The 25,824-nt window shown below is 33.4% G+C and overlaps 4 protein-coding genes across 6 annotated transcripts; 2 read left to right on the forward strand and 2 right to left on the reverse strand.

Annotated features, from left to right (window-relative positions):
- The first annotated feature begins 7,688 nt into the window (after positions 1-7,688).
- LOC106763810 (CBL-interacting serine/threonine-protein kinase 8) lies at positions 7,689-17,148 on the forward strand. 3 transcript variants are annotated; one of them, XM_022782133.1, is made up of 15 exons: positions 7,689-7,802; positions 7,941-8,180; positions 9,984-10,046; positions 10,535-10,606; positions 10,708-10,815; positions 10,896-10,970; positions 11,085-11,138; positions 13,180-13,305; positions 13,555-13,644; positions 14,892-15,014; positions 15,452-15,571; positions 15,791-15,907; positions 16,218-16,274; positions 16,372-16,446; positions 16,564-17,146. In XM_022782133.1, exons 2-15 carry the CDS (start codon positions 8,022-8,024, stop codon positions 16,663-16,665), a joined length of 1,341 nt encoding a protein of 446 aa, XP_022637854.1. In that variant the 5' UTR covers positions 7,689-7,802; positions 7,941-8,021; the 3' UTR covers positions 16,666-17,146. The 3 variants fall into 3 exon arrangements, with proteins under 3 accessions (XP_022637854.1, XP_022637855.1, XP_014503448.1); XM_022782134.1 differs by having other exon boundaries at positions 7,700-8,180; positions 16,548-17,148; XM_014647962.2 differs by having other exon boundaries at positions 7,701-8,180.
- Positions 17,149-18,587: 1,439 nt separating this feature from the next.
- LOC106763467 lies at positions 18,588-19,232 on the reverse strand. Its single transcript, XM_014647655.1, has one exon. It carries the CDS (start codon positions 19,230-19,232, stop codon positions 18,588-18,590), a length of 645 nt encoding a protein of 214 aa, XP_014503141.1.
- LOC106763469 lies at positions 19,229-20,715 on the reverse strand. The gene is given in 2 exon segments (XM_022782189.1): positions 19,229-19,431; positions 19,572-20,715. Coding segments are annotated over 2 exon segments (1,347 nt in total).
- Positions 20,716-22,703: 1,988 nt separating this feature from the next.
- On the forward strand, positions 22,704-23,588 carry LOC106763470 (protein MAIN-LIKE 1-like). Its single transcript, XM_014647657.1, has one exon. The coding sequence runs from the start codon at positions 22,704-22,706 to the stop codon at positions 23,586-23,588; it is 885 nt and encodes a 294-aa protein (XP_014503143.1).
- Positions 23,589-25,824: the final 2,236 nt, after the last annotated feature.

Genomic DNA, 25,824 nt, shown 5'->3' on the forward strand with positions numbered 1-25,824 from the left:
AAATTGGGATTTTTTTAATGTAAAAAAAATTGAATTCTTATGTATGAATTATAAAAAATAGGATTAAATGTTTCCTTCGTCTCTAAGGGGGTAAAATTTTATTTAGTATCCGGTTTTAAAAATGAAGTTATTTTGTCTCCATGTTACGAATTTTGTAAGACTTCAATCCTTTTCATTTAACGGCGTTAGAATTGAAAACGTTGAGCTGACTGTGGATGTGGATGTGATGTCGGCAAGAAATGTGGTCATGGCAGTAAGGTGGGCTACATTACTTGACGTGGCAGCCAAAAGAATACATTACGTGTTTTTAAATAGATGAAAATAAATAATTAGAGTTTTAAACCGTGTAAATTAAGACATTACGAAAGTTAGGTCATAAATTGGGGATTTTTCAATTGTTGAATTGGTTGATAGTGTGGAAGGTATGAGGTTCTCAGAGGATTGACGTTGTTGAAGGATTGACATTCTCGAATCGAAGGAGATTGTTGAGCGAAAAGGATTGGTGAAGGAGATTGTTCAACGAAAAGGATCAACATTGAGGTGGTATTTCTTCGAAGCGAAAAGGTGGAAAGTGCGCTTTTTTTTTTCCTTCTTTTATGTAGTTTCTTTCCCCATAGAAGTTGTCTTCTTGTTCCCTTAGTATGTTGTGTTGTGGTTTCCCTAATAACGTTGGATTTGTAGTGGTCCTGTTATTGACTGCTTTTGTTTTTGTTGTGCGTACTGTTTGTATGGTTTTGGTCCCCAATTAGTGCAGACTGTTTTATGATATTGTCCCATTAGTGCGTACTATTTTGTCTTTTGTAATGTTGAATTTGTGGTTGTTGTTTAAGTTGTGGTTCATGCATATTGATTTAAGCTTTAAGACAAAATGGAATGTTGTAGGAGAAACAGTGATTGCATGTGATAAAGTTTAAATTTCTATGCCTACATGTGTAACAGTTGTTAGTAACGTGGCATGTTTACAATGAAGATGCATGTGAAGATCATTAAATTATGATAGTAGATGCATGTGAAGGTCATTAACCAAGTGCATGTAGTCTGACACTTACTTTTATATAGGCTTATAAATAGTTGAGAATTAAAGAAAATGTCAAACTCTGGTATTGAGGTGGTGTTTCACCATGGGGGTAAGTTGTGAATGATGGGTCATTTAGATACCATGGAGGTGACACAAGTACCTTGATCATAGACACAAACATATGGAGTTATTTTGAAATCTTGGTCATACTGAAGGAGATGGGATATAGAAATGTTAAGGAGTTGTGGTATTTCGTGGGTGGTCGTGTATTAGAAGATAGGTTGAAATTGTTAAGTGATGACAAGAGAGCAATGCATGTGGTGAGCATTGCGTTTTTGAATGGTAAAGCTCATTTGTTTGTGGTTCACATGGTGTCAGAACTTGATTATATTCATATGTTGCAATATGATGTTGGTGAACATGGTGAGGACAGTGAAGGTGAAGGTAAACTTGGAGAAAAAGGGTCAAGAAGAACATGGTGAAGGTGTTAAAGATGCTGAAGTTAGAGATGTTGGTGAACATGGTCATGAGACAGAAGATGCTGAAGTTGGTGAAAATGGAGAACATGGTGAAGGTGCTGAAGATACTGAAGTTAGAGATGTTGGTGAACATGATCATGAGACAACAGATGCTGAAGTTGGTGAAGTTGGAGAACATTGTGACGGTGCTGAAGATGCTGAAGTTGGTGAACATGGTCATGGTGCCATTTGCCCAAAAATTTACAAGAGACTACAGAAGGAGCTACAAAAGACATAATATTGGATACATAAGTAAGTAAACTAAACAATGAGTTACTCATTTTCCATTTTACTGTTTCCATTATAAATTTGTTGTTAATATTCATTTTTTATCCTTCGGTAGTTGGTCAGGGCTGCAAGTATATGAGATCTGCCATACATTCAATATTGCTGAAAAGTTTGTGATTGATGTAGAGAAAAAAGATTGTAGCTGCAGGAAGTGGACTGTCATAGGAATCCCTTGCTGCCGCGCACTCAACCATGAGGTTTTTAAACATCAATCCAGAAGAATACATCCCAAATTGGTTTAAAACCTCCACTTTCGAAGAAACTTACATTCCAATAATTTTCCCTGTCAATGGACCTGAACTATGGCAAAGGACATCATATCCTGATATTTTGCCTCCTCCGAATAGGGTGTTGCCAGATAGACCAAGAAAAAAAAAAGAAGACTGGAAAGTTGGAAGCAAAAGAGGGATGATACACAACTTGGACAGACTGGAATCCCAAAGAGATGTGACATTTGTAGACAACTAGGGCATAAAACACCTAATTGCCCTCAAGCAAGTCAAGAACAACACCAGCAAGCTACATCATACCCCACTCAAGCAAGTGAACAACAAGACCACAAACCTACACCACACCCCACTCAAGGAAGTCAACAAGAAGTCCACGAAGCTACACCACACCCCACTCAAGAAAGTCAGATTACTGAATATCACACTACAACATTACTTTAGATATTGTTGACATTTCTATTGTATTTTGGATATGTACTTTAAACTTTAAGTACTGTTGCTTTCGAATATTGAGGTCATCTTTCACCTTCAATATTATTTTGGATATGATGTATTTTGTACTTAATGACTTTAACATTTTGGGTCATCTGTGATGTATTTTGTTAAGTGATGTTTAATCATCAATATCATATTATTTAAGGTTTTTCATCTGATATTGTCATAGCCATATTACTTTGCCTTGTCTGATATCAAAGTTAAGGACATATAATGTCTCATATTCTATTTTCATATACTAGTTCATGAAAGCAGAACCTCATTTCATCAATATCACAAACACTTGAAGAATAACACAAACATCTGATACCAGTAACAACTTCTTCATTAAGTACAATCTCATTACACGCACAATGTCATTACAACCAGAATCTTCATTAAGTAACAAAATTAAAACAAAAGACATACAAAGATGATGTTAATAAACCCCATCAAACATAAAAACCCCAACAACACCTTCTCCTTTTTCTGATAAACCAAAAGTGATTTTTCCAAAGTAATAATCTTTCTCCTTTGCCATCCAATTGTATTATCCCTTTCATCTATATAATCTTCAGTGCGCCATTTGAAGTAATTACATCCTCGCACTTCTTCATTTCGACTCCAATGTTCCAAACATCCAACCAAAAGCATGTCAGGATAAAGCAAACTAATGTACCCCAAAATAAAAACACAACGAAGATAACAAACCTTGTAATTAGGACAACCCCAAAAATGGTTGCCCTCATTCTTAGCAGTTTTTGCGACTCTTAATACGACAATCTCTCCACAATAGCATACATGGCTACCAACCATTCCTCTTGATGAACCACCACGTGAGGTCCCTCATGAGCAAGACGAACACTAATTCATTGACATTGCCTCAAGGAAGGACACAATAATGCTTCGTCCACACCTACAAAACAACCTCAATCCCAAACAGCCAACTTAAGGCAAAGGAGAACTTCAAACAATGAACTTCAAAAACAACGAACTTCATGTGTTAGAACGAAGAACTTAGGGCGAAGGAGAAATATGAGCTCACCTGCTTCACATGAGCTCCTTCAGCTAAGCTCCTTGGAGATCACCTCAGCTCACCTGCTTCACATGAGCTCCTTCAGCTAAGGTAAGGTCCTTCGAGATAAATATATTAGGGAAAATCCCCTTTTCCATATTAAAAAGATACTTTCATATCTGTCATTGCTAAAAAATGTGTTTTTGCCATGCTGGATAACTCATTTGCCACATAAGTTAACATTTAACGTCGTTCCTACCACCTTTACAGAAAGAACTGAAATCTTACACAATTCATAACATGGGGACAAAATAACTTCATTTTTAAAACCGGATACTAGACAAAAATTCATCCTAACTTGGAAACAAAATAAAAATTTAAATTAAAAAAAAAAAAAAATATATATATATATATATATATATATATATATATATAAATTGTAATTAAGTTTATTTATAAATTTAGTCTTCAAGAACGACTAAATTATGTTATTTAAAAAATAACTAAATTAAATTAAAATTATAAATATGAAAATTAAATTGAAAATAAATCATATGATAATAAGAGTGACACATGTATTGTTACTATCATATGTCGTGACCATAATATGAAGTAGTTTTTGTTTTTTAAAAATAATTAAAAATTCCTTTTAAAGGAATAATGAAAAATTTTACTAATTCACATTGACACGTGACATGTATGGCCATAATGTTAATATTAGTCTATTGAAAAGAACCAAAACCGTTTAAAAAATAAAAAAGAAATTAAATTGAATAAAAAAAATAAAGAGACAAAATTGAATCAATCAAACAGATATAATAACCAAATGTATAATTAAATCATTTTAAAATTAAGCAAAAATGTTAACTTGATATGGTTGATTGTAATCTAAGTCTTTTCTTAAACAAAACTGTGTGTAATTAATCTATAATTTTTTTTTCTAAAAATATGAAAGTTTACTTTAGTTTAAATTATGATTAGTAACATTATTTAAAGACTAGAGCGGTAATAAATAATAAAGTTTAGAGATAAAATTAACAATACATAATAATTTTGGATTCCTTACCTTGAGAGACTAATATAACAATGTTTAAATGTTTTAAATTAAAATAATAGTTTATCCTAAATTTTTGATTTTTTTTTTAATTTTAAGTTCATTGATTATCATTATTAGAATCAATCCGCATACATATGAGGTATTATATACTTTTGAACTTAAAACTTTATCAAGGTTTCGTTTTCAAAAGACAAATCGGAAAGTGAAAAAAATATTTAAATTATTTTTTACCTCAACTCTTAAATGATGTGATACTATTGAACGTATCAGAACATAAGTTTCCTAGTCGAAGTATAAGAGTAATGAAGGTTCATTCCTAATAGAGAGTTAAGGAAATTGATTATTCGTCCTTAAAACCTCATTTTCGACCTCACAGTGGGCGTCAATGTTCCAATCCCAAGTTCATCAATTGTCATCCTTAAGGTGCATCTGAGATATTGTTCGCTTTGGACCTCAAAGTTCCATCATGATTTTGTTCTTAAAAGACGTCTCTAAGAGTGGAATGAGTATTTAAAATGTTTTTGGCCTCGACTCCTGAAAGATGTGCGACTATTGGACACACAAGAACATAAGTGCCACCGTTTAGCCCCACATGGAAATCAGCCTATGTTCTAGCTCCTAGGAGCAAACGTCATTGTTCCGGTCGGGATTTCGTCCAAGCTCCCTTGCACAATTTCCCACTCCGAACCGTCCGGTCCTCCGACTCTTGTTTAATCGCTCTTCCTTGTCCAGCCGTCTGGGTACCTGCTAATGATACTCCGACGCTCAAGTCAGTGTTCAAGTTCTTTTGCAATAAAGGTAGAGATAGAGAGAGAAAGAGAGAAATAAATGAGCATTCAATGTGTTCATACCTCTTACCTTTGACTCCTATTTATAGTTTTCCTCATGGGCCAATGATTAGTGGGGACTTAATCAAGGCCCAATCACAGGCCTGTTAAGATTAATTTTGGCTTTACCTTAATCTCGAATACTTAATAACCTAACTCGAAAACCTTACCGGCCGTCGAGACTGGCCATGATTTCTGGCAGTCACACACACGCCATTGGTGAAGGTTCCCCACTTCGGTCATACGTTTTGCCTTGATTCCTTCGGATTGGTTCCGGCCGCCACAACCGGGCCTCTCACCATTTCCTCGGGTGGTATGACGGTCGTCCTTCCCTCACCAGGCCGTCCGTCCTACCCCTTACAGTACAGTCATGATTCCTCAATTCACTCAGATTTTGTCACTTGTTCAAATATCCATACCCGAAATCTTGGTATGAACATCTGGTGTCCATTGTGGAGTCCTGAAAAAACTTTGCCTATGCTTCAATCTTTCATGGTCACTACCCCAAGTTAAGCTTAATTGTGACACGTGATGGAGCCCAACCCTCTCACAACCTTTCAAAATCAAATGCAAATGGTGATCCAACAAAATGAGCAATAGTGCAAGCACTACGATAAGGAGCTCACGACCCTCCGTACCCAACACTAGATGGAGCTTTAAACATTAAACCAGAAGCTGACCAGCCTAGAGAATGAAAAGCCTCCTCCACATCCCTGTCCTCGGTGGAGGACCTTTGAGTCGATAGTGCAGACATGACACTCATCCGTAAGCAAAAGTCTCCCTCGTAAAAGCATTGTGGCAAGAGTCGGACTTCGACACAGAGGGGAAGCCATCAAAAGGAGGGTTCGCGCAACTCCAAGTCATAGTGTAGCCTGTAACCTCGGCAAGACTCTTGAGATGCAAACCCGAAAAATACAAACAATAAAGACGATACCAAAAAATAACATAAACCACTGTCTTCATGAGGTTGTTTATGTGATTCTAAATTCATGAGCCCTATTATTGAACTTTCTTCACAACATTCACACGCAACTCCAACACCCTACTTATTCCACTTTCCACCAACATTATATGTAGGTTTAATTTTAATTTCCTCTTCACTTTCATCATGTTTCATTTCCTTTTTTAATCTCATTCGACCAAATTTATTTTACTGTTTTGTTTTGAATAAAAATAATTAAGGTCACATTATTTTATATTTATTATGAATCAACATCATTTATATTAAACACAAAAATTTACATTTCTTATCCTCTAAACATAACTAAACAAGATAAATAAAACCATGTCATTTACATAATGATGATATTAAAAATATATTCAATTAAAAAATATAAAATATTTAAATACCCAATACGATAAATTAATTAAAAATATCAATAGAAACTTAAAAGTTATTAGTCTTTGATAGATCTTGTATATGCCAAAAAGGACAGAAGATTATATATATATATATATATATATATATATATATATATATATATATATATATATATATATATATATATATATATATATATATATATATATATAAAAGGATAAAAATGTTCTGACTTTTAATTTCAAATTTCCATATAAAAAGGAAATCTTACTAATATCGGTAAAAAATATATTTATTTATTAAAAAAACATATCAGGATATATTAAAAGTCACGATAAAATTTTTTGTATACTACCATTTCAAGGAAAAACATATTTATAATGTTATTTATTTCATCAAAAAACAAACCTTTAATCAGTATTTAAAAGAACCACTTAAGATTTGAAAATCATAATACATTTATTTGACCAGTACAAAAAAAAGTTCCAAATAAGACAACAGTTTAAAATCTGTATTTAAGAGAAAGTAATATAAAAACTCAACTTTTATTTCCAAAAGTCAACTTTTGTATTTCCTTACTTTTAACTCTTCAATAATTTCTTTTCATTTTCATTTTCTTTCCTCTTAACCAATCATTTCATGTATGTCAAGCACATAAGATATAAACTTATACAACACAAACACTATATCATGGTTGAGAAAAAACTTTCAAATATGTAGTTAAAGACGTCTTCTTTAGATTTATGTGTATAAAAACACATTACTATCCACGATATTTTATTATACATAAATTGAAATATTGGTAGTGATAAATAAAATAAAACACAATTCAAATAATTCATTTTAAATTTATTTTTATATTCTCAATTTAGCGTGAATTAATAAAAGACGGTATAAATAATATATTAATAAGTGGCTAGAAAGTACCAAATTTGAAAATGGAAGGACACAGTGTTTTCATTCAAATGGAAGTGTAGCAAAGAAGATAAAGCATAGCAAGTAACCAAATATTTGAAATTCCAATTTTCAACTTTGTCCCCTCCCTTTCCAACAGGTTAGGCCTAGCTCTTTATTCCCCTGACCTCCTCTGCTACCCAATCACAGTTTTTTCCTCTCTTTCATAATTTCATTGCATTCCTCATCAATAGCCACAAGGATAATAGTTGTTCAATTAATCCATTTTCTTTAACAGTATAAATTAGAAATTGTTCTGTTCACATTATTTTGGTTGTGAGAGAGAAGAGAGAGCGAAATTCACAAGAGAAAGAGGAAGATGGTGTTGAGGAAAGTGGGGAAATATGAGATTGGAAGGACGGTTGGAGAAGGAACCTTTGCGAAGGTAAAGTTCGCTCAGAACACGGAAACTGGTGAGAGTGTTGCAATGAAGGTGCTCGACCGTAGCACCATTATCAAGCACAAAATGGTCGATCAGGTACTCTCTCTCTCTTTCTCTCTTGTTTTGTTATTCATTGAATCGATTTCTGAAATTCAAGCATCGTCAGTTAATTTAGTAATTATAGTCTTGAATTTACGAAAATTGAATGTTCTGTTATGCTGTTATGGTATGGCTAACTCGATCTTTGTTCCAGGGACTAGCAATTAGTTTAATATCTGACTTTGAAATTTATCAGTCAACTGAGTTCGTGTTTGGATTTATGTTGAATCATCCAGAATCAGGTTGAAAGACTGGTTAACTTGGTTTTAGTTAAATTTTAGTGTGTTTGGATTCACTTTCAATCATTCAGAATCTGGATCAAAGATCAGTTAACTTGGTTGTAGTTAAATCTTCGTTTGATTTCATGTTGGAAAATTAATTTTAGGTTTAGAATTTATTTTGACTTGAAGCCATTTTAGATAACTTTTGTGTTAGATGGGATAAAAAAAAAGGTTATACTCGATTTCATTATTGTTTTTAGACTGTAGCAAAAACATAATAAACGTAAATTGAGATGAATTTTAATGGAATTCTAGATGTAACAGAAAAACAAGAGATGAAAGAAAACTGTCTTCTATTATGAGAAACTTACTTCTACAAGAATTACAAGTTGCTTCTTTTATAGAAGCTTATTAACATAACAAAGTGACGGCTGTCCTATACGTTAATAAATTTCACCAAATCAGTTTCGTTCAAAATTTTTTATGGACTCATACACACTTAATTCTTAACATGCTATTTTTGGGGATACGATTATATGCCGTTGTGTCTGCGATCGAATCGCCTGTTAGTTTTAAAAATCAGGTTCAAATTGATTGATAAATGATGGCGCAATTTGCGAAATAAAATTGATTGACGTTGAAGTTCCCTTTCTTAATTTCAAGAACAGGTTTGGAATATTCCTCTTTATTTTGCAGCGTAAAAGGGATGACAAATAATCATTTCCTTTTCTGCAAGTTCTTTTAACAAGCTATTAAAAAGGGTTCTTTAAAATAAATTAGTTCTGATATGCAATTTTTATTCTTTTCATGTCTTTTTGGTATAGTAGAAAAGCACAGGGCTTAAGCGTCTTCCCTCGTCAATTCTTAAGCGAACTCGTGCATGGCTTAAATGCATTTTTGGTTCCTACAATTTTGCGAATGTGTAATTTTGGTCCGTGCAGAACTTTAATTTCACATTTGGTCTTCTAGTTTTATAAAATTAAACAGTTATGGTCCAATGTTAATATGTTTTTCAATATGTTAATAACAAACTTAGTTACCTATTTTTTTTTAACGTAGAATATTAATAATCATGTTTAATTGTAAGCTTTAACATTATTAAAGCAATAAATACGTTATTTCTTTGGTTAGCAATTAGATGGTAAATTATGGTGATCTGAAATTGCTTAATTCTGGAAATTTGGAAGACTAAATGTGCCATTTAATTTTATAAGGACCAAAATTGCACATTAACCAGGGCCAAAAGTTTATTTAAGCCTTAATCCTTTTATGATGAACTATGAATATTAATTAATTTCTTTGATGCTGAGTGAATACTTTGATTGGATTAGACTTCATGCGAGTGAGTACGAGTTTAAGACGTTTTAGGCCTTGGTTTCTTCCTTTTTAAGATATGAGAGGTTTTTGGTACAATGGTGGCAAGGAGGTTTAAATCTAAGAACTCATATTAACTTTCCAAGCCCCTCACTAGATGCTAGAGGTTTGATAACTATATTTGTGAGTTATGATTGCTATGTATGGTTCCTATTTTTGTTTTGTATTTTATTTTTATTTATATGTTTATTTTTTAATAATGCAGATCAAGAGGGAAATTTCTATTATGAAGCTAGTCAGGCATCCATACGTTGTTCGTCTGTATGAGGCATGTGATATTCTTTTTCCCTTATATAGTATGTTTGAAATAAGCTATTTCTGGGCAAAACGGCTTTTAATTTAAGGATTGCTCCAAGAGATTGTGGTTAAGAAACTCATTGAAGTATTGGTACTAGAGATTTTTTCTTAAAGGGTTATTAATTACTTGTTTTCCACTTCATGATGAATTGATGATTATCATTGGAGTGTTAAATATGGTATCAACTATCAAGTTTTAGAACTCTTTTCTGGCAAGTAATGTAAAATCAAAATTATAGAAATCTCCGTTCATTAATAGATTGAGAGAGGAACAATATTGGAAAATCATTTCAGAATCTGTCTTGGTTTTCTGGTACACTTTTTTCTCCTGGAATGTTACAGAAGAAGGTGCACAATGTCTAAATATTTTCTGTGATAAGTCTTTTAATGTTTCTCTGTTGTTGGCTATCATCACTCAATACTCAACTCATTCTTCTTTGATATATGACTTTTTTTCAGGTTCTAGCTAGCCGTACTAAGATTTATATCATATTGGAGTTTATTACAGGTGGTGAATTGTTTGATAAAATTGTGAGTAGCTCAAGGTGGATTTATGACATAAGCTTTTAGTGTGACTTTTATCAGTAATTTTCTCAGTATTAAGGTTGCTAATAAATAAAGTAATGGTGTAGGTAAGCCATGGGCGTCTCAGTGAAGCTGATTGTAGAAGATACTTCCAACAACTTATTGATGGTGTAGATTATTGCCACAGTAAGGGTGTTTATCATAGAGATTTAAAGGTTTGTGTTGAATGGGATCTGGAATTCTGTCTTCATATTTATCATGATTTCAGCTAATTAGTATTGTTTTTTGGCTGCAGCCTGAAAATCTTTTACTTGATTCACAAGGAATTATTAAAATTTCAGATTTTGGTTTGAGTGCATTTCCAGAACAGGTGAGAGATTGCTAACAAATAATTCTTAAAATTGACATTAATTCATGTGTCTGATATCAAATATTCAAGTGTTTTCATACTCTTGTTCAATGTTGTTTTTTTGGAAAATCTCAGGGGGTCAGTATGCTTCGGACAACTTGTGGGACTCCTAATTATGTAGCTCCCGAGGTAATACGTGATTGGTTTTCTTCTATTTTAATAACATGTTCGTATCAAACTTTTCCATAAACACTTCTAAGTAGGGGTGGCAAAAATGGCCAAACCCAGTAGCCTGGCCAAAAAAAGTGGGCTGGGACGACCTCTTCAACCGTGTAGTCTGACACAACCTATCCCGACAGCCCAATCCAGTGGCCCAACATCACTAAAAAAACTAAATGTGAGGAACTTGCCTTCACCCAGCTCGACAGGCCACAACCCTTCATCATTAAAAAAAGGCTTAATACCTCTATTGGTCCTCATATTTGTGTGCAAATTTCAGTTTGGTCCTCAAGTTTTGAACTGTCTCAATTAAGTCATAATTTTTGTAAAAATGCACACATTTTATCCTAACCGTTAAGTTGTCTCAAACGGCGTTAATTGATGCTGAGATGATTTTTTTATTTTAGGCTTAATCCCTCTCTTGGTCCTTATGTTTGTGTGAAAATCTCAGTTCGGTCCTCAAGTTTTGAACTGTCTCAATTGGGTCATAATTTTTGAACTGTCGACAACGGCTACATTTTTTAGTTTGAGAGGGAGAAAAGGTGTGAGTCGGGGGGTTTGAGGGTTTGAGGGTGGAGGAATGAGTGAAATGTGATAAGTGATTGGAAGGAAAAAGAAAGACCATAGCCACGTGGATTTAATGATTTTAAAACATAAAAAAAAAATTATAGCTCAGTTCAAAGTTAACGTCGTCTCAATACACTTAACGGTTGGGGTAAAATGTTGTAAGATGTTTACATTTCATAAGGACTTGAGGAAAAAGTGTGATAAGTGATTGGAAGGAAAAAGAAAGACCATAGCCAAGTGGATTTAATTATTTTAAAACATAAATAAAAAATTACAGCTCAATTCAAAGTTAATGTCATCTCAATATACTTAATGGTTGGGGTAAAATGTTGTAAATTGTTTGCATTTCATAAGGACTTGAGGAAAAACTTAAGGACCGAACTGAGATTTTCACACAAACATAAGGACCAAGGGAGGAATTAAGCCTAAAATAAAAAATCCATCTCAGCATCAATTAACGCCGTTTGAGACAACTTAACGGTTAGGGTAAAATGTGTGCATTTTTACAAAAATTATGACCCAATTGAGACCGTTCAAAACTTGAGGACCAAACTGAGATTGACATACAAATATGAGGACCAATGGAGGTATTAAGCCTTAAAAAAACCCTAATTGTAAGGAACTGGCCCAGCCCTACAGGTTTGCTCACCCAGCCTGGTAGGAGTTTCCTGATTTATATGATGATGTTGATGAAGATGGAAGAGTGGTGGAGGGGAGTTCTTCTAATGTTGCATCTAATAATCCTGAAAAGGAAAACAATGAACACTGAAAGAAGAAATGACGATGGAGCTGATTCTTAATTTTTAAAATTTTTCGTATTATTATAGTGATCGAATGATTGTGCGAACTCATTTAATGTATGAACATGTTTTAATATATTATGAGAAATTCAAATGTAGATAAGAATGTTATATTTAATTGATAAATTATTCAAATGAAATCTGACATCTGACAACCTACCTAGTAGCGTGACAACCTACTTAGTAGCCGGACATCAGCCTATCAGCCTGCCACGTTTCAGTCTGCTACTCCATAGCTCGGTATGTCAGGTTGTAAAAGTCAATCCATTATTAAGTGACGGGTTGTCCGTTTTTTGCATACTAAAGTCAGATCAGACTTAAATGGGTCGAGTTGACCTGTTTTGCCACCCTTCTTCTAAGAAAAGAAAAAGCGAAATAATTTTTTTCATAATTTAAATTCAGCATATAAATGAACTAATTTGTGTAAACTCTCTCAAATTTGATTATGGAAAATCATATTTTTAATTTATGTATAAGCTAGTTTTAGTTTATGGGGAAGTTTTTAATTTTTTTTCCTTATTTTTTTTAAAGTGCCTGCAGAAAATAATGACTCAAATAGATGTAAATGATTCCATGTCATTGTCTGCTACTGACTATTTTTTGAGCTAGGCCTTTGCATTGAAAACTTATCTTTGTGACTTCAGGTACTCAGTCACAAGGGTTATAATGGTGCTCCAGCAGATGTTTGGTCCTGTGGAGTTATCCTCTATGTTCTATTGGCTGGATATCTTCCCTTTGACGAACTTGATCTAACGACGTTGTACAGTAAGGCATGAATTTTTATACACCGAAAATATATGTTTTACTGCATAAGATTGGATCCCCTGTTGTAAATGTCTTTTCTTGCTCATAGTCACTGCTGTTGCTGCAAGTTCTTGTGATACAGACTTTCTTCACGGTGTCAAATGCTCAGGAAACACTGCTTTGTCTAACAATTTCTTTTTATCAAAGCTTTTGTTCAAAATGAAATCTTAGATCATTATGAAAGCTGCTGAACTCTTTTTCTTATTCTTGTGTAGATTGAGAAAGCACAGTTTTCATGCCCTACTTGGTTTCCGGTCGGAGCAAAGTCTTTATTGCACAGAATTTTGGACCCAAACCCTGAAAATGTAAGAATCGGCTTTATGGAGTAAATTTTATTTTTACTTTGTCAGAAGAACGTTGAGATACTGCCTTTCACTGTTAATTTATAATTAATGTTGTCTGTCTGATTACAGAAGCAGAGAAAGAGTTTCGTCTCTGTGATTGTTGTATTAGGATTAGAACGCATCTAAGAAAGCCTAATAGTGTGATGGTATGTAGTTGTCAAGCCTGAATATGATCTTGACTACGTTCCTTCAAAATTAAATGAAAAAATGTTTATCACTAATAAGTTTACCCTATGGAAATAATAACTTTAGCTTACGGAGTAATCAGGACGAAATGAAAGTTGCAAGGATCTGATTTTATAAATTTAAGCTAGTATGGAAAATGCATAGAAAAGTAATATACTACTAGTTTGTTTTTTTTTTTTTTTTTTTTTTTTTTTTTTTTTTTTTATGTTGAAGGGAAATAGTTTTTGGGGCTCAACCTTTTAGTTTTCATTATTAATACGTATGGGAGGAAAAATGATATTTTGTTCTTCTGCGTGCACCAAGTGGTCATTAGATATACATAACATTTTCTAATTTTACTTTCTGTTTTCTCTTTTAACTACTAAAATGTCATTTTGTTTGACTTTTTGTTCTTGTTTTTAAAACCAAGAATTGGAAACAATGAAAAAAACTAACGAAAAGTTGTTTTCATAGTTTTCTATATAAACTTTTGAAAACTGAAAATAAAAAAAATATATGATTATATTTTTGTGATTAAAAAGTTTAAACAAAAATCATTTTTTTTTCTAACCAAACGGCTTCATATTGTTACTGAGAAATCTGTGCTCTCTTATAAATAGAAAACGGAAAAAAGGGAAATAATAGATGTTTTCTATTCAATTAAAAGAAAACGACAACGAATAAAGATATGTGATGCTTTTTGTAACAAAAGTAAAAATGCTTTTATGAAAGGCCTTATCCTGGTGATGAGTAATATTTAGGCTCTTCGTATAGACAAATTAGAGGAAATTATGTTTCACAAAATACTTCTTGTTCCTGTTCTAGATTATTGGTTTAATTAATATCAAGAACATGCTCGATTCATTTTTGCCTTTCTAGGATGTTTTTTTCCATTTTCTGTTGCAGGGTATGCTTTAGTTTACATGGATATGATAAGTCCATAATGTATTAATCATAATATTCTAGTGGATTTATTTTTCCTTCTAATACTTGTTTGTTTCTCACAACTCTCTTTCCCATTCTCATTGCTGTTTGTGCTTCAGCGTATAACCATTCAGCAGATAAGGAATGATGAGTGGTTTCAAAAGGAATATGTTCCAGTCAGTCTCCTCGAGTATGAAGATGTAAATCTGGACGATGTTAATGCTGCATTTGACAATGTTGAGGTCTGTCTACTCTTTAATTCTGCTTTAGGTCAAGTTTAATTTTATAGGAAACCTGTCTATTTAAGCTAATTCACCCGAACTTTTCCAAATGTACTCAATGAATTTGGAATCCTAGAATGTACTTATATTAATATAAATGCTCTGTTCTTCTATCTTTCTATATACTTTTCTAGAGTAGTTCAACTTACAAAATAACAGTATTAGCAAATAAATGGTAGAGTATTAATGTACTCAAATTTACGGTGTAATCAAATATCAAGAGATCAATGATGATGGAAATAACAGAAAGGAACTGATTCAAATGCAAAAACTTTTACACTGTTTGTCTTTGTTAATTTTTCTTCTCTTCAATTCCGGAAGCTTGCTTTTTCTTTATACATTCATATGGAATGTATCTTCTCAGTCATGTTAACATATTGATTATTTTGCCACTGTAGGATCAGATCACTAATCAGCAATATGAGAATGACGACATGGGTCCTCTAACTCTTAATGCATTCGACATGATAATTTTATCTCAAGGCTTAAACCTTGCAACCTTATTTGATCGCGGAGAGGTATTTAATCATGATATTGTAATTGTGTTTATGCCAATTTCTGAATAATCATTTGTGCAAACAGCCAAATAATTGCCGATGTTAACCTATTAATAAAACTTTGCATAAGCACTGCTTGTACTTGTAATCCCGACCAAGTATAATAAAGTGCATTATTGCACATCCCATCTTCTGTATTTTGATGTATGAATCATGTTTGTTTCTCTTTTATCCTTATAGGACTCTGTTAAATACGTAACACGCTTCATCAGTCAAAAGCCACCAAAAGTGGTTTTATCGAGTATGGAAGTTGTGGCACAATCAATGGGGTTTAAGACGCATATTCGCAACTACAAGGTTTGTAACCTGTAATGCTGTTTAGTAAATTGCATCGGTTTACTGCTCTTACACCCTCCCAACTTAGTTGTTCTTAACTATTTTTGCTTGTTCACTTGTTTACTCTGAAAGTCACTGGTAGATATTATTATACATATTTTGATAAAATGTACTGCTACTGCTTTCTACCAATTAACTGCTATAACTGCCCCTTACTCTTGGTTCCCATCTACAACCTAAATACTTAAAAAGAGCTAATTCTTTTGAAAGTAAAACTTCCCACAGTTTCTTAATTTAATTAATCTGAACCGATATTTCTCTACATTTTCAGATGAGAATAGAGGGTATTCCAGCAAACAAGGCTTCTTATTTCTCCGTTATACTAGAAGTAAGTTCCTATTTTCTTCTAGATTTTCAGACTCCCTAAACACTGTGGCTAATAAACCAGTTCATTTCCTGGTCGTTTTTTCTCGTTGTTTAAGCAGGTTTTTGAAATTGCTCCTACTTTCTTCATGGTGAACATCCAGAAAGCAGCTGGAGATTCCAATGAATATCTCAAGGTCAGTTTTTGAGGTTATCATTGTTGGTGGTCTCACCCTTCCCCCCCCCCCCCCCCCCCCCCCCTCTCTTTTTTAATTTGTACTTTATGACAAAAAAGTAGCTCGTGGATGTTGCAGTTCTACAAGAATTTTTCTAACAATCTTGAGGATATCATATGGAAACCATCCCATGAGAAAAGCAAATTAAGGAACTTCAAGACTAATTGCAAAGAGCAGTAGTTCCATCACCTGCTGTATCATATTCTATGATTGAAAATTGGAGAAAAATCAAACAGACAAAACATGGTTATAGAGAGCTCCTGAGCCTTGCACGTCTTCGAGGTTAAAAAGCCAGCTCTGCTAAGCCCCCTCTTTAGTATTTTTAACCATTCCAACCCTTTGTTATCCCTATAGAGATAGATAGCCAATAGAAAATAGGAATCAGGTATAAAAAACATACATCTAGAATTTTATAATGTTAATATTTGTAAATTTCTTTTTATCTCCCGTTTTCTGGCCCTGCCATTACATTGTAATATGTTCGTATAGGGAAAATAGTGCTAGAGATTATTGAATTGTAATAATCTTCTTTTCAATTTCAGTTACCACTGTTTTAAGTATACTGATTTCAAGCACAACTTATGCTAGTTCCTTACCGAGAAAAGAGATACAATTTATTTATCGTTGTTCTGTATGGATGTAAAATTACAGTACTGAAACTACTTCATCGTGGAGGTTCTTCTGTTGAAAATGCATATAACTTTACTTTACCTTAAGGTAAATTTAAAAAGACACTTAAAATATTAATTAATTATAGAATATATTGTTGTTCATTATATACTTTCTCTATGATTAACCCATGTTTTAAGTATCTTTTTTTTACACTTTAATGCTAAGTTATATGCAACTTTTTGACATTGCCACTCTTGAACTACGCTTTGTAACACATTTTAAGTTGATATAATTTATTATTATGCTGGTATTTTTTTTTTTTTTTTTTATAAATGTTACTCTGCAACAAAAGAGAAGAGATCTAAGTATAAGTGCAATGAGTGATGCGACGAAGAAAGAGAGAAAAAGTGTTGTATAAATTATGATGGATAACATAACTAGATTCACAAATTAGATTATTTTAAATGATTTGGATTCAAAGGACTAGTTATAATTAAACTTTCGAATATCATGACCATTTTGCAAAGTGTAGTATGGCTTTCGATTGAATGTCTATCAACTCAAGAAAATTAAACCGTAGTTTCATAAGTCATGAGAGAAAAGGAAACTGATGCAGTATATACATTAGTGGCAGTTATTGTGTCAGCTGTAACTGAATTGATGTTACATAATTAGTTTTTGGACTATTGGACATTCTATTGAAGCTTTCATTCCGTACATTCTCAATCAAATAACATACGTGTTTGGGTTCCATTCAATTGTTGGAATCTCTACTTCATTTGATTATTCTTCAAAGACCCTCTCCCTTCCTAGAACTTCCGCAACAAGTGGTATCAAAAATTAAACTTCGCAATCGCTAATAATACCCACAATCAAACACTTTTTCAAGAAATTGAGGTTTTTGTACTAGAATGGGACAAATTTGACAAGGATATTACGGAAATAGACAAATTTGTCATAAATTACGTAAATGGGAAGTCGGGGGGGGGGGGGTGCACGACTTCTAAAGAAGAAGCAGGAGGGGCACAACTTCACATTGTTCACATGAATAGTAGTGAAGTTGTGCACCCAAAAACGACTTCTGGGCCTGGTAATCGATTACAACGTGGTAAAATCGTGTCCCCCCTGCACGACTTCAGCTTTGTAGGCAAATATGGGTCTGGTAATTGATTACAGATCCCCTGTAATCGATTACCAGTAGGATTTTCTGTAGTAACAGCCCTGGTAATCACTTACCAATGTGTGTAATGGGCAAAAAGTCCCTGGTAATCTATTACGAGATAGTGGTAATCGATTACGAGAGTAATTTGATTGTTGAACAACATTTTTATGAGATGTTTTAGAAATTTTTATCATGTTTTTTGTGTTAGACAAATAAGATATTGTCCTTAATATTTATTTAATAAAAGAAGGAAATTAAAATGTAGAATAGAATTTGATATGAAATATTAAAAGTACTAGATTTATTATTGATTGGATTACAAAATTAACTATTGACGAAATGGACAATTTCCCCTATGATGACCTTCGTTGCGGCAGTAAGAGCATTTTTTGGGCTGATTTGGAGTGGATTGATCCATCTCATTAGGAATCCTTTTTGTAGACGGTCTTCCGGATGCCTTGCGTCGCATATGAGGATCTGGTATGAAATTTGGACCTGTATACGCAGACCAATAATCTTCATTTTGGATTGGGTGAAATTGTACTTCGTATGACTTGTAAATGTTATTAAGGCTATACACTGGATCAATTACTTGGGTTAGTGGTATATGCGAATTTGTGCAAATGGCAATGACATGATGACATGGGAGACGAGTAGCTTGGAAGTTACCACAATCGCACCACGATTCATTTAGCCTGACCTTATAGGAAATTGGATGTGGGAGATATTGGTGAGGTGTTGAAATTTCTTGAACATCAAATTCTGAATTTTCACGGTTGTAGCAATGAACATGACAAAATGCTGATTTTTGTTGATTTTTCCTAATAATGTCGGCGAGAAATTGGTGGCCTGCTTGTAGCATGTACTGTGCTTTTAGTCCTCGTTCAAGAAACCATGATTGTGTCCTCTCAAATGTTGTTTTGATGAGTGCACAAATTGGTAATGAACGTGCTCCATTTAAAACGGAGTTCATGCATCAGCAAGATTAGTGGTCATATGTCCATATCTTCTCCATCCATCAAAAGCTTGAGACCATTTATTTAATGGAATTTTATCTATCCAAGCAACTTGGTATGGGTAATGGTGTCTTAGTGCAATAAGCTTTGCTGTAACAGTAGGTTGCTTGAACTCGTAAGCTATACGGATGTAGTAATTTTGTACAGTTATGTTAACTGAATATAAACAGTAAATTGGTAGGAAAAAAATATAGTAGTACCTAAATTGATGAATTGCTTTTTGAGGTCGTGATTTTTGAATTTGTTGTTGAAGTTGNTATAAACAGTAAATTGGTAGGAAAAAAATATAGTAGTACCTAAATTGATGAATTGCTTTTTGAGGTCGTGATTTTTGAATTTGTTGTTGAAGTTGGAAGCTAGATGACGTATGCAATAAATAGAGTTCAAACCATCTTCTTCCCAACCAACTTCTTCTGATCTTAAGGTGGATAAGATACCCTTTCCTCTGTCAGTGATGATGCAAATATTTGGTTGAGCGCAAACATGTTCTCGAAGTAGTTGAAAGAACCATATCATGGCCTCTTTTGTATCACCTTCTACAATTGCAAATGTTACTGGAAAAAGATTTTTATTGCCATCCTGACTCATGGTGGTGAGCAAAGTTCCATGATATTTGCCCGTTAGAAATGTCCCATCGACTTGGAGAATGGGTTTACAATATTTGAATCCTTGTATGCAAGGATCGAAAGACCAAAAAGCTCTTTCCATAATGTAGCAATTATTGTCTGTTTGTTCATCAATCTCCACTGGAGAACCAGTGCACTGTGATATTGTACCAGGGTTTGCTTTCTTCACCGCATGCAACCACCTCGGTAGATGGTTATAAGACTCTTCCCAATCACCAAACTCCATAGCAAGAGCCTTTTACTTTGCGATCCAAGCTTTTCTTTATGACACGGAATATCCGAATCGAGCTTTAATATCTACAATCAAACTTTTGATGAGAATGGAGGGGTTTGTGCGGACATAATTTGATACAATTGCGGCAATGTGAGTACTATCAAGATTTGTATGATCTTGAGATAGTATGTTTGAGAAACAGGTATGTTGACCCTCAATATTTTTGATTTCCCAATATTTATGGACTTTGCTATAGCCTGCCCTCAATCGCCATTGACAGCTGTTGTGGTATTCTAGACATCGAATAACATAGATGTTAGGCTTGGATTCAACAACGCTGTATTTGTAACCGTTGGTGATGTGATATTGTTTGATTGCAGCAACAATTTCCTCCTTTGATTGGAATTGCATACGCTCATGCAGTTTTGGAATGACATGCTGAGATGACTGTGTCATTTGATCGTCATCACCGTGTTCATTGCGAAGTAAGTTGTTCATTTCATCATTTGTGCTGAAATCATCAACATTATCTAGTATCAAAGGTTCTTGTTCATCAATGTTTTGTGATGAGGAAGATGCTCTGAAGTTCCACGATGCCATTACGTAATGAAATATGTTGAGTAATGCTGTGAAGATGGATTGGTCTGAAGATGGAAGGCAAAGTAGTGAAGATGGAATGACAAAGTAGTGAAGATGGAATGGTCTGAAGATGAAATATATTAGTCATGCAAGTAGCCAAGTACTGGTTTTTCTTGGAACCATGACCTACGTTTAGGTTTGCATGCATTTTTGCATGCATGGTTGCAGGCATGCGTATTAAATCTTGGACAATGATCTTTCATTTCTACACAGAATAGAAATGATTTGATTTGACGAAGGTTATGTTGGTTGATGTGTACAAGTTATATATTTAATATTTTTTCATATCATTTAACCAAATAAATCATTAATATTACAAAACAAACTCATAAATAATTTCAAAAAATATTTTTTCAATTTCAAAAAATAAAGTATGTGTGTTTTACATGTTGTATAATTTTCTAATTAATTTTTTTATGCTAAACATAATTTTTTACAATATTTACAATTAAATTGATATTTTTAATATTTTTAAATTATTTTTTATTAAAATAAAATGATTTAAATTAAATAAAAAATGGAAAAAGTGAAGTTGTGGAGGGGGGGAAGTCGTGCACCCCTCACAACTTCACTTTTTCCATTTTTTATTTAATTTAAATCATTTTAATTAAGTTAAAATTAATTTAAAAATAATAAAAAAATGTTAAAAGATGAAAATAAATTGGAAAAATAATTAATTGACCTTTTTTAATGTTGAAAATAATTTTGTGATTATGAGGTTAATTGTTTCAATTTTGTTTGAAATTTTGAGTGAAAATTAGCATTAAATCATAGATAATTCCAAAAAATATTTTTTAAATTTCAAAAAATAAAGTATGTGTGTTTTACATGTTGTATAATTTTCTAATTAATTTTTTTGATGCTAAAAATAATTTTTTACAATTTTTACAATTAAATTGATATTTTTATTATTTTTTATTATATTAAAATGATTAAAATTAAATAAAAAATGAAAAAAGTAAAGTTGGGGGTGCAGGACTTCAACTATGGAAGTCGTGCATCCCCCTCACAACTTCACTTTTTCCATTTTTTATTTAATTTAACTCATTTTAATTAAGTTAAAATTAATTTAAAAATAATAAAAAAACGTTAAAAGGTGAAAATAAATTGGAAAAATAATTAATTGACCTTTTTTAATTTTGAAAATAATTTTGTAATTATGAGGTTAATTTATTCAATTTTGTTTGAAATTTTGAGTGAAAATTAGTATTAAATCATAGATAATTTCAAAAAATATTTTTTAAATTTGAAAAAATAAAATATGTGTGTTTTATATGTTGCATAATTTTCTAATTAATTTTTTTATGCTAAACCTAATTTTTTACAATTTTTACAATTAAATTGATATTTTTATTATTTTTATTATATTAAAATGATTTAAATTAAACAAAAAATGGAAAAAGTGAAGTTGGGGGTGCACAACTTCAACTATGGGAGTCGTGCACCCCCCTCACAACTTCACTTTTTCCTATTTTTATTTAATTTAAATCATTTTAATTAAGTTAAAATTTGATTTTAATCATAAAAAATTACAAAAAAATTCTAAGTTATTTTATATTCATTATAAGTATTTTATTATAATAAAAAAAATTCATTAAAACAATTAATGTATTCTAAAATGTTGTATATAAATTATGTACAACTTAAATAATTAATTAGGTGTGTGTAGTACTTTGTAGGTTTCCTATTCATGTGGCATGTGTTTGTGTCTCCTCTGTGTTATCCGTGCAATAATCATTTCATTTCACCACTTTTATTATTCCCACCTAACATTATTGATGGACCGTCAATAATGGTGCACCCATCACGTGAAAGAATTTGCTCCATAAATTCATGTGCGAGGAACCTTTTCATTTGCACCAGCAGAACCATTCTTTTCTAGAGAAAGAATTGCATTCTTCTCCTCTGATTGAATTGCATTTTTTTCCGTTATGCAAAAAATATTCGATATGGCTTTTGCACGTCATCTTCCCGTTGATATGTCTCTTTTGCATCTTCAAGACAACCATGTTGTTAAGGCAATTTGGGAAGGAAGTGAAAGAGTTCTTCGACCGAGAAGACATGCATTATGGATAGCGAAGCATGTCGATGAACTAGATGGAAGAGTGATCAACATACTACAAGCAGTCGGATTTAACCATATTTTGAAAGTCTCAAATATGGAAATAAATCACGTCCTAGTGACTGCTTTAGTGGAAAGGTGGAGAATTGAGACTCATACTTTCCACTTGCCTCTTGTGGAAAGTACAGTAACATTGGAAGACGTTGCATTGCAACTAGAGCTTCCGATTGAAGGTCATGCTATCACTGGCATCAACAGTGGACCTCTGACATTATTTTGCCAACAACTACTAGGACATGTTCCACCGGTAAATACTATCAGGGGTAACAGAATAAAATTGTCCTGGCTGAATAATACATTTCGCCAGTTACCTTATGACGCCCTCGATGAGGTAGTGGAACAATACGCTAGAGCGTACATGTTGTTGATAATTGGCAGCATACTAATGCCAGATACTTCTGCAAGCATGGTACATTTGATGTATCTCCCACTTTTAGCTGACTTGCAGATGGTGACAAACTATAGCTGGGCATCTGTAGTTCTGTCCTGTTTATACCGTGCCCTTGATCATGGTACAAGAGTTGATCAAGACAATATCGGCGGCTGCATGATATTGTTACAGAGTTGGGCATGGGAAAGAATAACATGTATTGCTCCGCAAATACATGAGGTCAATCAGGACGACATTTATGGCGGTGCTGTTTTTCCACTGGCGAAAAGATGGTGTCGAACAACACTATCAATTTTTCACGACACCACAACTTTACAATAATTTCGTCAGAAATTGGATGACCTTACACCGAAACAGGTATTCTACATTTCAATATTTCGACCCAAATATACCATAAATTATTTTCTAACCAATTATTAAAATATTTCAGTTCCTATGGACTCCCTACCGACATGATGAAATTCGTCACATGATTCCAGTCCAACTACCCTCCACTTCTCGAGCAGTTACGCCTTTTATATGTTTCTCAGTTGTAGAATTCCACCACTCAGACCGTGTTATGCATCAATTTGGATTTTGACAACTTGTCCCACAAACATCGATGAATCTGGACGACATACATAAAGAGGATATGAGAGGACGAGCAGACTGGGATTGGCAAGAACACCATAAACAATGGATTGATTTATGGAATGACCGTCAAAATCGTATCTTTAACGGTGTTCCATTCCACAGAAATGGTCACTTGCGTGACGATTCTAAGTATATGCAGTGGTACATAAGTCATACAATCCGTTATTTAGCTCCAATTGAAGATGACTCATCGGACGAAGAGGTTAAACTATATTCGTATTTTTTCATTATGTAATGTTTATTATTTCTTGCAAAACTAACCTCAATATTCTTTTCAGTAGTATGACTTGGATCAACAACAACATTTTCAAGCACCATCTGCATATAGTTCATCACCACCATACGACGTCCCACAAAGGTCTGCCTTTGACCACCTGCAATATCCATATCCAACTCAGTATCCTCAAGGTGGACACTCTTATGGTTATTATTCACCATCAACACCACACAATGCAGGTCCGTCAACATTTACTGCGGGTCCTTCGCATCATTTTGGAACGTCTACAATGACTCCATCGTCTGCATACGAACATGCTTCTTCGTCACAAAATGTTTATCGACCGGCAATGGATTTCCAAAACGAACAACATTCCATTGAAAGAGAAGATGAAGGTACGCAGTCTCTGCAACCACAAAGACGAGGGCAACGCCAAAGAAGAAGACCAACTTGTGGGATTGGAGGACATAGATAAACCTTAACTTCAATTGTATTTCATCATCTACCATGTATTTTTAACAAATAATAAAAATTTATTCTCATAAGAATATTGTGTAACTTTCAACTAAGAATATTGTGTCATAGAAATTTATTCTCATAAGAATATTGTCTAACTTTTAACTAAGAATATTTTTTCATAATTTTTTTTTTCATAACAATATTTTCTCTCCAAAAGCACTTTAAATTTCCACACTATAAATACCACCATACCAATACAAACTTACAACATACAACCTCATACCATACATTGATTCTCGTTCTTATTTCTTCGTACTTCATCCCTTTTCAAAAAAATAACATGTACACTGATGATGTTTATGGCATGAACGCCACGTCCACGGAAAACATATATAACTCATACCTTGCTGCCTTATTTCAAGACGGTGAAATTAGGAATAGGAATGATGGGGTTGAGTTTATATGTGACCATCCAAAATTGTTTCACATCCCATACGACTGCACCCACAAACTCCTTAAGGAAAAAGTTTGCATAGCATCTGACAAACCCACTAACACAGGCATCAACAACTTGTACTTCCGTCGAACCACAATTCAAGTTGATCAAACAATCTCCTATGAAGTCGTTAAGCTACGATCAAATGAAGATGTCACACAAATGATAACATGTAAGTCTCACTTTTCCTATTAACGCAATAATAGAAATTTATGTTACATGGGTAAGATCTCCGGACCAAATCATGGGTCTTATGATTCCAACAAATGCATCATCTTCATCTACGGCTCCAACAAATGACATTCCAAACGCACCAGCAATAATTTATTTCGGAGGTCAACTTAAAGGCGTTGGAATCATAGAAAGTTGGTCTGGTTACGGGCTCGAATTCCGATCAGATGCAAAAGTCACCACCTCAATCAATCACAATATCTCATTCAATGAACTCCATTCTCAAATAAGGGAAATTGTGCAGTGTGGCAACAGAAGAGTTGTCACCTATATCGACTATCATCGTCCAGTCAAGGTACGTAACAACCATCTAATTCATGATACAACTTCCATAAAATGTGATAATGATATTGCACAGATGATTGGACGTTGGCAAAAAGCACAAACTATTGATAGGTCTGTTAAACGTCCAAACACATCTCAGTATATTGAACTATTCGTCCAAACAATAGATATACGTCCTCCAACTCAATTTGAGCACTACGAGGATCTTAAAGATTGGACTTACATGGACGAAGACA

Source organism: Vigna radiata, chromosome 6, assembly GCF_000741045.1.
Source record: "Vigna radiata var. radiata cultivar VC1973A chromosome 6, Vradiata_ver6, whole genome shotgun sequence".
In the NCBI taxonomy this organism is placed as follows: Eukaryota; Viridiplantae; Streptophyta; class Magnoliopsida; order Fabales; family Fabaceae; genus Vigna; species Vigna radiata.